At 40.8% G+C, this 15,022-nt stretch overlaps 1 protein-coding gene across 1 annotated transcript in view; it reads right to left on the bottom strand.

The window, feature by feature from the left end:
- Positions 1-826: 826 nt before the first annotated feature.
- The window catches only part of LOC128354166 (rho GTPase-activating protein 6-like), an 81,638-nt gene continuing 67,442 nt past the window's right edge, over positions 827-15,022 (bottom strand). The window contains exons 4-14 of the mRNA XM_053314429.1: positions 12,276-12,424; positions 11,240-11,368; positions 10,948-11,143; positions 10,765-10,820; positions 8,647-8,797; positions 8,317-8,465; positions 4,999-5,178; positions 3,522-3,613; positions 3,183-3,433; positions 2,868-2,939; positions 827-2,223 (exon numbers count right to left, since the gene is read on the bottom strand). Coding sequence (XP_053170404.1) covers positions 1,649-2,223; positions 2,868-2,939; positions 3,183-3,433; positions 3,522-3,613; positions 4,999-5,178; positions 8,317-8,465; positions 8,647-8,797; positions 10,765-10,820; positions 10,948-11,143; positions 11,240-11,368; positions 12,276-12,424 — 2,000 coding nt within the window. The 3' untranslated portion in view covers positions 827-1,648. The remainder of the gene's footprint in view (positions 2,224-2,867; positions 2,940-3,182; positions 3,434-3,521; positions 3,614-4,998; positions 5,179-8,316; positions 8,466-8,646; positions 8,798-10,764; positions 10,821-10,947; positions 11,144-11,239; positions 11,369-12,275; positions 12,425-15,022) is intronic.

The raw sequence follows: 15,022 nt of genomic DNA, 5'->3' as shown, positions 1-15,022 counted from the left end.
CATGAGAATATGTCCAATTATTTCTAGTTTGTCTCCAGATTTTAATGCTGAAGTGGCTCCAGATGAGCAAATATTACATCATAACTTGAGAAATTGTGAAATATTTGCCTACAAATACCCACTTGACTGTAACATTTGAGCCAGGTTTGTCATGGGTGTTAATAATACAACATAACAAATATACAAAAAAGGTTATTTCTACCCAAATTAGTAAAATATTGGATTTGAAGTGGTAAAAAATATGAGAACTTTTTTCTGCACCTCAACTGGACCACTATAAAATCATAACAATTCCTATCATTTTAATGCTTCTTGAAGCCTCTCAGACATGCAATGGGTCTGCACACAATTTTTCAAAACATATGAAGTGTTTTCAAATTTGCTCGGGAACAAATTGATGAAATTTTCTATGTCACATATTTGTACTGAGAGCAAACATTCACTAAATCAAATTATGGTACTTCACTGTTCTTCATAGTCAGTACATTCTTCACATCTGCCCTTTAAGACATGATTTGAAAAGGGTAAAAAAAAAATACTTAAACGAGGTGTCTGGATCTTATGTATGAATACTTTTGTTTGTTACATTGCAATTTGATATAACTCTATGAAATGAAACACAACTGCACGATAAATATCCTGAAGTAAAAAAAGTAAAAGAAAGAGAGAGACTTTGGCACATTGGTCCTGCAGTGCAGCAGGTGGAAAGAACACATATAAGCAAATTTACAGCTGCGTGCTTTATAATTAGATCTAATAAGTGAAGCATTTTACATTCACAGCAGTCTGATAAACAACAACATTTAGACTGCCTGTTAAAGGGCTGACTTACTTTTAGGTAGATTGGAAAATTATATACTTTACATGTCAATTTACATATATATATATATATATTTATTTTTTATTTTTTATGTATGGTTGTCAACAGTTTGTGTACATATACAGTCAAACATAATGTGACTTTGAAAAGTAATTTATATTTGATCATTTTCGACATGCAGTTCTGTGGCTGAACTACATTAGAAGTACACACACAAAATTCTAAATTTAGCAGCAACTAATGCGTACATCATAGTGTCTGTATGGTGACCTTTTATTTAAAAATGTTTTAAAAATAAAGTGAAATGAAGATATGATAAACTCAAGAAACAAATATTTTCCTATTGTTTTCCATTGAGATATGGAGGCTGAACTAAACCGGAAAAGACAATATGGTCCTTGTGAAAGGAGACGTTGTATTTTTTTGTTTGTTTGTTTGTTTGTTTTTTTTTGTTTTTTTTGAGGTATTTCTGGTGGACATTTTTGAACACTCCCAACTCTTTATGGATGAAACATATGGGCTAGGAACAGAAGCAATGTTTGAACATCTGTACAAAACGAGAAATACTAGTGGCTCTTGGATGTAAAAGTCTTTGTAAGGCAGCAGCTGCACACGTAAACAACAACGCCATGGCGCTAAGATGAAGGAGTAGTACGGGAGGAAAGGAAGAAATCCATGGATGAATAGATGAAATGCAAGCTGAGAGAAAATATGAAAAGTGAGGATTAGGTGTGATTGTCAAAGGGGAAAAAGTTTGATCTTGCCATTGATTGGCTAGCAGAGCAGAATCTCTTTAGTTACTGAGATACTGGAGTTCATGGTCAAAGCTCACACCAGCGTTTCAGGCAGTGTGTCAGCATTGTCTGAGGACAGCAGTTGCCAGATCTGCCACCGGTCCCGCTGCCAGTCCTGCCACTCTGGGCTCTGCGGCACCATTTGTGCCTCTGTTGTAGAGGCTGAGTTATTCTGCGCCATGCTCGGCCTCCCGTGCTGCAGAGGGGGCCGCTGAGCTACGGCGAGCTGAGGTGAGCTTTGTGAACTAGCCAGTCGATGATGAGCGTTATAAGGGGGAGGAGAGCGGCCGTCGGTGAGCCCGGCATCGCTTTGAGGTCTTGAAGTATGGTTGACCCCAAGTCCGCTTGCTCGCTGGAGGCCCTGTGTGCTGTTCAGGTGCGACGTCACAGGGTCGTTGATGTTTAGTTGCAGACGTGGTCGCCCTGTGTCTTTGCCAACATGAGGGCTGGTGCACACTCTGGTTACCGGCGGGTGGGATCTGCACTCAGCAATGGAAGGCACCGCCTGAGTCCGTTGTGCAGTTGGCTGCTGCCTGCCATCGCCATGGAGTCCGTCAAGGCCCTCCTGTGAGCTGCGGGAGCTTCCCTCTGACATGTTGCCATAGGAACCTAGAAACAGAACATCAACTACTGTACATCAGTGGAATTAATTATAGTTTAATGAATGAAAAGGAATACACTCATTACCTAATAGTAGCTGCTTGGAATGAAAATGTGGAGATCTTTTATAGCCAACACTTAAGGCCTTATTGGATTTGATTGAATATATGAGGAAATAATGATACTATGAGTATGAAAATTAGATATGCAAATTCAGTTTTACTACAACATCTGTAGATGTGCTGGATTAAATACTTTGATAAATATGCAGAAGTCAAAGAGCTCAAACATCCACTGAATAATTTTTGCAGTTTATGAATAAAGTGATGCATATTCACTAAAATACTGTAGCGGCTCAGCTCTAAGTACTGCTGGTTTTCTGTCCCCCCCAGCTTATTAATTAGTTAAATGCATTCACCTGGCATCACAGGTGTATATTTAGTAGCTAATTAGATGGCTTAAAATGAATAAATGGTTTCTGATGACCAACACAGAAGCGACTGTGATTTCAAAGTGCTCTTAATCTTCAGCGTCCTGCAGGTTTCTGTTCCTCCCTGCTAGTTAAAACCAACAGCAGATGTCAGGCACACGCTGCCCTGAATCATTAACCACTATGAACAACATTTGCAGAGGACCTGAGTAAAAGGGTTTACCTGTGTATGGCTGGTCTTTGAGTGCTGGTTTGAGAGTAGAGTGCCACGTCCCCCAAATGTTAGCGTGCTCCTCTGATGCAGCGTCTGAAGGAGGCAAAAAAAACTTGGTTACACAGTTGACAAAAGCCCGTGAAGCATGAACAGACTCACTTCCTATTTTTTTCTGCATTGCCAGCAAAAATCTTTAAAAAAAATAAAATAAAACTAAAATATGAAAAGCCAAAAAATGAGAGATGTTGCTTTCTTAGTATGAATGCAGAACTTAACAGTATATTTCTGATATTTAAAAATCCTGTTATTTATCAATCAGCACACCTTTAGCAGCCCAGGGGTCAGCTCCAGGCTCTCTGCTCCAGCCGGCCACCTGCCCCACCAGAGCGTACTGTTCAGGGACACGGAAGAGATGCTCGCTCCCTGGGCTCTCTGGTTCTCCTCTCCTCTCACTTAGGACTGGGGAATTGTTGTCATACGGTGACACCTCACCACTGGACACCTTGTTAGAGTCACTAGAGGAGCGGCGCTCGCTCAGGGTGAAAGGCTCCTCTGCCTGCATCAGGTCAGGACTCCTGCAAGGATAAAAAATAAGGATGAAAGAGAGAAAGTTATAAGGAAATCCAAACATGAAACCACATTCTCTCTATGTGTGTAACTCACTGTGATGCTTTTCTCCTCAGAAGGTAGTCCACCACATCTGGGTCAGTCTCCAGCAGGCTCATCAAAACCTCATTTTGTAAGTCAGGTGGCACCTAAAATATTTATAATAAAAAAAACAACAATCATCTGACTTAAATTAATTCAGTTTGGATCATACTGTTGAGCTGCCAAGCCAATTAAAAGAACTTTCAAACTTGGCAATGCTTCTTCCCCATATTAACATAAATTACAATCATCTGACAGTGAGACAATTACATAAACTTGATTCCTAGTAAATAAAACTCCACCTTTTCCATCTAATAAGAGAATAATCCAGCCTGGATTTTATCAAACATGGATCACATTTACCATTTCCTTCTCGTTCATCCAGATTTTATTAAAAACTTTCACTCTAGTCCCTTTTTCCTGGCTTCCTGCTCGTTCAAGGGCCCATTGTGAATGAAAAACAAGAAGAAACAATGAGAAAGCTCAGTCTCTATGTTGTTTACCCTGTCACTTCAACTTCTCGTGCATTTTTCAATCTGATCTCCAGATGATTAGCTGAATGTCATCAGACATTGCGGATCACACGTGATGTAGAACACTGCCCATACTTGATTTGAATGAATCTTGCCCTAAAATGCATTCGGAGCATATAGATTCAGACTTAAGCAGCAACTTTCAGATTTCAATCACAGAACTTGAGCTGCTCTCAAGTTGTTTTCACTCACCGAGACTGAGCAAGTCAGTCCCGATTCACTATATGTGATTAATACGTCTTCATTGGCTTACTGCAGGAATGTGAGCCTCAGGGGAGCAGCAGTGGCAGATTACAAAACGTTACGGTTTAAGGTTTCGGACCTGAAATGACCCGACCTGCCTGTCTGCACAGTTTGACAATCCTGGAGAACAGAATGGAACAAAGCAACTGATGAGGCGGTAATCCATGTGAAACCATGACCGCTTCTGACACCGGCTGAAGGATTTCATGCCAAAATGTCCTGCTTTTTTATTTAGGGAAGAACAAGTTCAAGTGTCTGGATGAAAAGTTCTCAGTCGTAGTTGTCAGCTATCTGGCAATCGTAATTGTATTTATTCATACGAGGATTCAGGTGTGAGTGTGAGCAAAGCTTGGCCGCAAATATAGGTAAACCATTCACTCATCCGTCTACTAAAACACTCCTCATCCCATACATCATCTTTGTTTGCTTTCTCACTTTCCTCCTTTCCAATCCACTAAACCGTGCAGAGCTCTGTTATCATTAACCAACACACAGCCATTGTCTGCTAAGCTAGGAGGAGATTGTCTTACTTTAAGTCGACGCAGGAATGCGAGAGGGAAAGCGTGCATCAGTTCATGTGGGACTGTGCATGTGTGTTTAGTGGGCAAAAGAATGAAGGGAGGAAGTAAGGAGAAGATTTATTAACACACACACACACACACACACACACACACACACACACACACACACACACACATGCAAGGTTGATGACTGACCATGAAGAGGGTTTGGTAGCTGGCGATCATCTTCTGCAGCACGGCGATGACGGCAGTGCTCTCCTCAGCCCTGGCTGAGCTCTGGACGCTGAATTCCTTGTCTGAGCTCTTCTGCTTGTGGAGTAGGTTGGGGCCAAAGATGGTGGCTAGGTTTAAAGATGTCATCTTGTTTCCAGTGATCTGTGAATTGGGGGGAAACACAGTATGGTTTCAAACACAGGAAACCACAGGCCTCTATCACAGGTGGAATGGAAAGTGTGGGTGACAGTTTGGGAGGCACACAGCTGGACATTTGAAATGTGCAGAATAGGGCAAAAAATCATCCCAAAAAAAATGAAAATGGATGAACAGAGACCAAAAACATGTAGAAAGTTCTCACAGTACTTCAGTGGCAAAGTGTTTCGTCTTTGTAACCCAACTCTTTAAAAACCAAACTCCCTCCCTATGTTTAAATCAGTTCTGATCCAGCATAAATACTCCTTGAAATGAAGGCAGTTCATACAAAGAAAACATGTACTTTGATGTGCTTTCCTTTCAACTTAACTTATCTTTAGTCAAAAACATGTAGGAAAAAAAAATGCTTCTTTTATTTGCCTCATCTGGATGCACACTTGTTATTATATCAATAATACATTTAATAGCTGATTAGACTTCACCTTTGTGTGAGTTAATGGTTTAGCAAATAGTGACTAACTCATCAAACAAAAGCATGTGTGTGCACAGTGACAGTAGAGCAAAAGCACCAAGATATGTTCACCAATGGGAATGAAATGATTACTTTGGTGGAGGTTTGGTGATGTTATATAAATAAATTGTTAATTATACATAGGTAGAATATTTATACATTTGAAGTATTTAGCTAAATGCATTTGATATGTGATTGGAAAATATAATAGTGGTGCATCTATTTTTTTCTGTTTGCCCTTCACCTTTCCACAGTCTGCATTGTTGGAAATATCAGGCACCATTCCCCTCCCTTATGAGGACAAAAAAAGCCTGGAAATTACTGTAGAAATTACATCATTGTGTTTTGGTGCACTTAAATAAGTCCTTGGAGATATTTCCTCTCTTTCCTCAAAACTCCTTTTCACTCCAGTTCTCTCTTACATCCCCATCCTCCATTTATTTTTTATGCTCATTTTCTCACCTCTCTTATCATCCTCTCAGTGTTTTGTTACTTATAACAAAAGATGGAGGAGATGGCATTATGGGTTTGTTAACACTCAAAATGTTGAAGTGCATGGCATGACAGCTGCCTCTCTTTCCTGTGACACAATTACCAGCTAAAGTTACATGACCTTCAAAGTTTGGGCCACTTTTTTTAGTCAAACATTCATTTTTGTGCTGCTTCCCAAGTTTCCTCCCTTTCCACTCCCAGTCCCAGAGGAGAGATGGGAGCCACAAGCAGCCAAAAAGTATTGATATGTTGTTCCCAGATAAGTGTGAAACACTCTGACTTCCTGTCACGATCTGGGATACAGATACAGGAGCCATGGAGTCATGAAGGCAACACACACACACACCAAATTTTGAGTCCACTCATATGTATACACATTGAAACAATAACAACAAAAATAAAACACTCTTCCATCATGCAGATGGTGCAGTGATGCCAAAACATACTTTCTCTGGTATTATAGACACACTTGAACAATTGACTTAGTGCACATCCACACACACACAAACACACACACACTCACTCTCTCTCTCTCTCTCTCTCTCTCTCTCTCTCTCTCTCTCTCTCTCTCTCTCTCTCTTGCAGGAATACCCACGCACATGCACAGACACTAAACTCTCTCTCCTGACACACACATTAATGAGTACATGGTTTGGCAAATAAATAAGGCTGAGGGGATTGTGGGACTTGGAGAGAAAAGAGCATAACATCATTTCAACCATGCAGAGTCTTGATCACAGCTCATGATGTCACTTCCTCTGTTTCTACTTCTACTCCCCTCCAAGAACAAGTCAGATTATAATATTATTCAAATATTTGCAGACGATATTTAGGGACAGAATGTTGTTTTTAGATCATTTGTCAAAAGCTTTGGTTCTGACTTGTGACTGTGTACAATTGCACGCAGGGTTTCTTTAAACTTGATAGGGACATTATTGGATTTTCTGGAATTTGTTTGATCTCTTGCGGCAATGGTTCAGGCCTTTTTTGGCTGGGAACTCGTTAAAACAAAGCAACGTCTACTTAAATTGCATATAAGTCGGGAGCAGTTAAACCAAAGAGGGGTTTTCTTTTCCGCAAGATTACAGAGACGTGTGGAAGGAAAATTGGATGTCTGATCTTGGCCAATAAAGCCTGGCTAACAATCAGCATTCCAGTTCATCCCAAATATATTCAATAGGTTTGAGATCAGGGCTCTTTCAAGGTCTCCCACTAGAAACTCATTTCAAATCATTTATTTATGGATCTTGCTTTGTGCGTTGGGTCATTCTCAAGTCGAAACAGGAAAGTTCCTTCCTCAAATTGTTGCCATGGAGTTGTATGCTGTTGTTGTCCTGTTATATTGTATATGTAACATGACAATTCCCCTTATGTGGAACTAGGGGCCATAGTCCAACCACAAAAAACAGCCTTAGACCAAAGTACACAAAAGTACAGAGACTTCTGGCTGTTTGGTCTATCTTGCCACCCCTTGAAGGGGGATCCCGACCACCCTGATAGGAACACTGTCTTGTGGGATCCTTAGTGTATATACCTACTGTATTATATTCCACTGTTGACACATAGTTTCATTGTGATTATTTGTTTTAGATCACAATCTTTCTGAGCAGCACCACAGAACATTTTCAAGTAAAATACCCTTATGTAGCTATTCTTGTTGCTTGAGGAAGGTAGAGACATTTACTCCACTCAAATTTCCCCTGTTAAGGTGGAAATTTGTTCTCTGGCCTTAAGTGGTATGGTGAAGTTCATTCCAGCCTTCCACAGTGCAAATGTGGAGTAAATGTAGTCATTCAGATCCTGGAAGATGTGATCAACACGAGGCTGTTTTAGCAATCTTACAGTACATCAGCACTCGTGCAGTTTCAGTGCCTGACATGCAAAGAGATATACTGTATGTGCACATACCAACTACACCAACTGATTCATATCACGTCTTTGCTTATTTCCTCCCAATGAGGTGGAAAAAACAAGGCAAACAGAATGTTAGTTGCTGCCCATGCAATCTGGTCAGAGTCCAGTCATTGTGTATGTGCATTTGTGTATTTACAAAGGGTTATGGGTGTTTTCATGCCATTTAATTCATAGATATGCCAAAAGATTTTCAGAGTAATTTTTACTGTTTGAGAAGTAGTGCTCACCTCTTGTCCTTCTTTGTCCTGCCGGTCGTGGGCGTGGTTGGTCACGGTGGATAGGAACTCAAGCAGACGGTGGAGAGTGTCACTGTTGCATGCTGGGAGCAGGTAGACCAGTAGCTGAGTGACAGTCTGCTGCTCATCTGAGTCTAACACTGCAACAGAGGATGGAGAATGGACAATTAGGATGGAGATGAAAAGAAAGCTGTTGTCTGACTCTCAGCATTAAAGGTGAAGCAATATTTTGCGATGTTAGGAAGTCCTTCAGCAACATGAGAGGAAAAAAGATGAATGGAGGTCAGGCCGCGAGGGGAAAAAAAGGACAATGGAGCTTACATGTGGTGTTTATGAAGGCAGTGTAGAGCTCCTTGGTGAGCAGCGGGTCAGGCATGTCCCTGAGGAACTCCTTCAGCAGAGCAGCCACATCATGAACGCTGTGTTCTTCGTCCAGCTGGACCTCGACACCACGATCAAACTCCTCACGTAGCTGAAGGAGCGACAAAAAGAAGGAGAGGGCAAAGGGGAGGAGGGGGATTCAGAAACATCCTTCACACAGAACAATGGACATTATACTCTAAGTTGTGCACACACCCACACACACTGACTTCCTCTTGGTCTTCCAAGTGACCTGGTAGACACTCTTTTTAAACTAGTTTTACCAGTATGGATTTCAGTTTATGCAATCTGCCCTTTGAGTGACTTCCAGAGAATTGAAAACTCTATTATAAGTCATGGTAATAGAAGTACATACTGTGGGCTACAGCTTATTCACTCATCTACCACATTTCCTTTTACAGTATCAGTGAGTGCATGTTATCAATTGTTATTTATTAGTAGTATTCATGTTATTTTATAGTAAGCTGACCATTGTGGCGAATGGATAAATGTTGACACTGGAGAGAAACAACACAGACCAGCAGAGAATGCAAGATGGATATTTACACTGTGACAAGTGATAAACAGATGTGTGAATACAAACTATTTAATTTAGTGCGTTTATAATAAAGAATTGATGTTCTAAATAAAGATGTAGAGTGGTCAGACTAACCACATTTAACACATTATTGTTAACCTCTTAAACTCCACAAGAATGACAGTATCCTCATCCAACATCCCTATCTTCCAGAGGCTGTAGCAGGTTTTAAAGCTAGAAACTAGAACTAGAGAATCTAAAGCATCCATTGGTACCAACCAGGTTATACTAGCTCATCAGTACGGGGGCTAAATAATGCTCCAAAGTTGAGCTAAATTTTGGCAAGGGAAAAACTGGCATGGCCAACATGCTGGTCATGACAGATTTATGACTAGAAAAACTTGAGACACTGGAAGAATGTGACAGGAACAGTCTGGTATGAACAGAAATGGGCATTGTTGTTACATAGCAACATATCTGATGATGTCACATTGTCAAGGCACATTTTATTTTTGACTAGCCACAGTCAGAGCATGTATGAAAACGCTGAACTTCCTGTGAAAGGAGTAAAAATAGCAAACAAAACACTGCCTTTCAGAACCACAGCAAGCTTTCATGAATATACCGCAGCTGCTGAGTGACAGCTGAGACGTTCAAATGTGTTTCTGCAACAAGAGTTTCAGCAGCAGTCTGTGCGTTCTTACTCATATACTAAGACCATATGTATATACTCTATATTTGTTCTTTTTTCCTCTAAATCCAAACACTTGCCTCACATCATTTCTTCTGATGATAGAAAAGGCAGTCTTTAATTCAAGGGAGGCAGCCCACCTCAGCTGTACAGCAGGAAACCTTGAATATGTACCTACTTGAAGGTCAAAGATGTGAACTTGTACTTGTTAGTGAATGAATAACCTTCGCCTCTTCAATGACCATGACTGTCTCATGCTATTTCAACTATAACAAGTAGAAATCAGTGTTGCAAGAACATGAAACAGAAAAGGTAACAGAAAATATGTTCTTCCCACATTGATTGCTCCACAAGCTAAATTAAGCAGTTAAGCACTCTATAATTGTGTATTGACTGAAGTCAAAGGTAAAAAGATAATGAAAGGTGTGGGATTAAGTAGAATAATTTACGGGAATAGTGTATGTACTGATCTGGTAAGAAGCTGTTTGCTTGATTAACAATTACAGCAATAGGACCAGCTCTGTTGGAGCACTCAGGCATATTCAAGAAGTGTGTCGTTGTACATGTGAGTTAGGCTCTTGAATGAAGGACTGTTTACAGTCATGAGATGGCAAATGCAATAGAGGGAGCATTGGCACCATGGCACATATTTGGTGTGGGTTTATCACACAATCTATTCTTAGAGAGGAGGTTTTATTTGTTGGTGTTGCCTTCTGTGGATGGAAAAGAATATGTGAAGAACATTTCACACAAGAAGGAGCAATTTCACTTTCTGGAAATGTAGCCTTTGATTTGTTGATGGGTGAAGATGCGAATGTCTTCTGCAAACCAAGGAGAAGCTCAAAAATACCTGTCGAACTCTCTTCTTGGAACTGCCCACTCGAAAAATCCCCACAGTCTGCAAACCTGAGTGGAAAAGGGAAAGGAGGTCAATAACTTCAGTATCAAAAGATAAGTTGTGATAGATGGCAGAGGACAGATTAAGGGCTAGAGGTACGTATATGATGGCTACAGTAGTAGAGTAGCCGCTAACCATTTTTCTCGATATGCTGACAGCAGCTGTCGACCACCCGAGGCACCTGACGGTAGATGGGGTTGAGGCTCAGCCGTTTGTCCCGGTGCTTCTCCTTTTTACTGGGCGTTTCAGCGGGCAAAGAAAGCTGCAGCGCCTCTAGCAGGCGGGACTGGTTGTCATCCAGGTCTGTGATGGAGTCCACTGACATCCCTCCCTGAAGGTTAATCATGCATTTTGTTGAAACAGATTACAAACAACTGATCCCCTGTATGTAGTTCAGACTGGGATGAGCACTAATAGCGTGTCTCACCCTCCTGCGCGCTCGCGGTGCAGCCTCAGGCGTGTTGGGCGACGTGGACTCATTGGCTGTCTCCGATGTGGAGCTCAGTGAGGAGTTACTGCTGGATAGTTCTTTGTTGGACGGCCGCTTGGTGGCAAACTGGAGAATGAATAACACAAGAGTTACATTTGGTTACGTTTGACCCATTCAGGCGAACTCTGATCAACAGAAAATGCCTTTGAAAAACACATTGTTTTAAGAATTTTGAGTTTGTGGGCTGAAGTTGGAGTTTTTAGTTTGTTCATTGTCTTCAAGCAGTACTGGTGGGATGATTTGTCTCATTCTACAAGCAGAAGTTCCTACAAATATAACTCAAACTAACAGAATCATTGGCACATTTTTTACTCCTTTGGTTTTTTCAGAAACAGCTGAATGAAAAGAAGGACAGGCAGGCATACGCTTGCCTAGGTCCAGACCTTTGAATCCTCCCACTCCACCACATTGACTGATTTGTCTGGCGTCAAGACATGAAAGCAGTTTCTCAGTTGAAAATGTGATCACTCCAATGAGCATTGATTAATGCTAACTTGAGAGATCCCATTCATTTTACACGTACATTTTATCCATGATGGATATGGCACAGTGAGTTCATAAATTTGTAAACGTTGTCAAGCTGTGAACCAAGGAGGAAACTAGGCAGCAATGATCAAATAGTATGAATCAAGATTATGTTACTGTGTTGTCTATTTTTCACCTCAAATGTTTTCAGAAACATATTTAAGTGTCTGTTTTGCTGTATTTTGTGAGAGTTTGTGACCCAGCTGCCATGTTGAAAACAGACAACAAAAGTCAAAACCAAGCACTGCCAAACTCGAAGTATGTACACAATACTACGTCACCACCAGCCCAAGACTTAAGTGGTGATCAAATCAAATCCCCCTCCCCCACAGAAACTGATTAGAGTGATAGTACTGTCAGACTGAAGATGGAAACAGTGCACCAAGCTGACAATCCAGTCTGATATCAGGGAAGGCAAACACACAAAGTGACTGATAAACTAATAGACCTGTAAAATGGATGAGACGAGGTCTGAGGCATCCTTGTGCTCCTCACGCTGTGGAGGATCCTGACGAAAGCTGTCCTGACGCTGCCTCTGCGTTCTGTCATTAGCAATGACCTGAGAGAGGGGTATGCTGAAGGCCTGGGGGATGCATTCTGGGGAGAAAAGGTAGAAAAGAAGAATTTGGAGATGGACAATAAAGGCAGAAAAGGAAGGGAATGAAAAGAGGAGACAAGAAAGTTGAATGAAACTTGAATCTATATTAAAAGTGTAAGAAGTGAGCAACAAAAAGCAGGACAAGCAACAAGAAAGCTCTGTTAGAAAATCCATAAATAGCTGTTAAACTCTGTGAAGCTGTGGCAACACAACATGGAGATCAAACACATATCCAGTTAAACTCTTTATTACTTCTGTTAGAGCTTGCGTTTTACACAAGCATGTGCAATAAAAGCATCACTACACATGTTTACCATGCCAGTTAAAAATCTTATAGCTCTATCTACTTTCCAAAAAAAGACATCACAGAAAGAAAATTGAGGGGGAAAAAAAATCTGATTACGCCAGACCACTAATTCTAGTGCCTTTGACCAAAATAACACAAGTTTGATGACTCTCGCCCACAAGTAATGTCATGTTCTCCATAGAGGTAATTTTTAGAAGCTGCTCAGCACTGACACATATGTAAATAATAGCTAGCAGGTGATCCTGGCGAGTATGGAAAGAGGCAGAATATAGTTTTCTTTTTGACAAGAAGTTGCAAGAGTTCAGAGTTGAGGGAGTAAACTTTTCTACAACAATGTACTAAGGCAAAACCAATGCAATTAACTCAGGACCGACTTCTGATGCAAGTCTGTGTTGTCCTACAAACACTGAAGATATGCACGGACTCACTTCAGAGAGAAATTATGTCATTCTTGACTATCACAGTATATTCCATGATACAGAATCCCAAAGTCTGCGCCAGCAGCTGAGAAAAAACAGTCCAGCTGTTCAGTGCATGTGTGAGTGAGTGAGTGTACACAAGAGGGAAAGAAAGACAGAGAGAGGGAGAAAGGGGAGAGATATGGGGAGAGAGAGGGAGAGCAAAATGCATTCCACAACCACAAGTGGAGTGCTGTGGTTCATGAACAACATGACCACTAACACTGTGACACAACAGATTTGCTCTGCAGCCTCACAGAGTTAACAGGGCTTATGTAACAGCACACACATGCACACACACAGACACACGCACACACACACACACACACACACACACACACACACACACACACTCACTCACCAACAACCATGCACGTACACAATCTGGATCGCATAACGTACAATGCTTTGCCAATATAATGCACAACACTTCAGAGTGCGTCCAGAACCAGACCACATTTATCAAACCATGACATATTTTCATAAATCTCCATCTTCCAAGCCTGCAGCATCTTAGGAGCAGCGGTCTTGGTTTTCATCACCCCATTTTTTAAGTAACTATTTCTTATTCATGTGTATGTGGTGTGTTTATATTAGCTGGATGTGGGCTCTGCATGCAGAATGTCTTGTGGCCTCGGGAAAGTTATAAATAACACCAAACGTTTGTTTTAAAGTGCCAAATGGGTGGAGTTTACCACACAGGACAATACAGTGACAGTGCCAAAAAAGTATTTTAGAGATCAATTAGTAATGCTTTGTCTTGACTGACATATTGCTTGATTCTTTCTGAGGTAAAAAAATAAAAAATCATCCATAGGGTACTCAAAGTAGATTATAACAGCTGTTAACCTTATTTGCAACCAAAGAACATTGTCTTTTTCTCCCTTGCAGAGAAAAGGTTGAGCCCGGTTCAAAGTGAAAAGCAGAGCTGGTACTCAGGGGCCCTGGGAGAAAGGTTTAGACCACATGTATATCTGAGCCAGCTGGGCTCTGGAGGGGCAGAGGCAGGCATGTAGCAGAGGGAAAACATAGAAAACAGTTGGGCCCTGACATAAATCTTAAGACATTTGGTTCTGAATGGCCAAAGGATGGGTATTATTTTCAGACCGCACAGCTGTAACATAGCATCATCACTCCAATATAAAACCCCAGAGCTTGACTGCTCTTTCTCCAGCTTGGAACAATGAAGGTTGACACTCATAACAAAATCTATTCTACTAGCATATCGCCCTAAAGCATGACTAAAGAATACCTCCTTTTTTTGTATTACTGATTATGACAAATCATACAGAATGCATTCAATGTCAGATACTATACATGGCTGTTTTTTATGTCCATTAATTGTTTATAAAATTTAGATTTGCCTCAGGATTAAGTAGCTGCTCCCTAAAATAAATCCTTAAAAATCTTTAAATTGAAGGGATTTGATTATGGATTGTGTCATATAATCTTTAAACTGGTGGTCAAGTGATGTCACTTCCAATCACCATAAAGTTGAAGGACGTGCGAGACTGAGTATGGGTCATGCTCTAAAAACACTGGATCCTACACTTCCCATGATGCAACAGGGCTACATCATTCATTAGACCCTCCTTTTAAAGAGTGTTTTAAACTGGATGACATCACTACAACATTTTTGAGGACAATGCAAATTCTGCAGGAAATCGGCACTGATTAGAGTATGACAAGCTACCAAAAACAAACTTGGATAGGTGTATGTATTTCTCACATTCCCAAGTGTATTTATTGTAAACAAGACTTGAGATCAGCTCCCAGACTCAGCTCCCAGAAGAAAAAAGCTCCCAGAAGAAAAGCCTTTTTCATTTTATCTC

This window comes from Scomber japonicus, chromosome 24, assembly GCF_027409825.1.
Source record: "Scomber japonicus isolate fScoJap1 chromosome 24, fScoJap1.pri, whole genome shotgun sequence".
Taxonomy (NCBI): Eukaryota; Metazoa; Chordata; class Actinopteri; order Scombriformes; family Scombridae; genus Scomber; species Scomber japonicus.
Note: the sequence above shows the minus strand (reverse complement) of the source record. Positions and strands in the feature narration are given on the sequence as shown.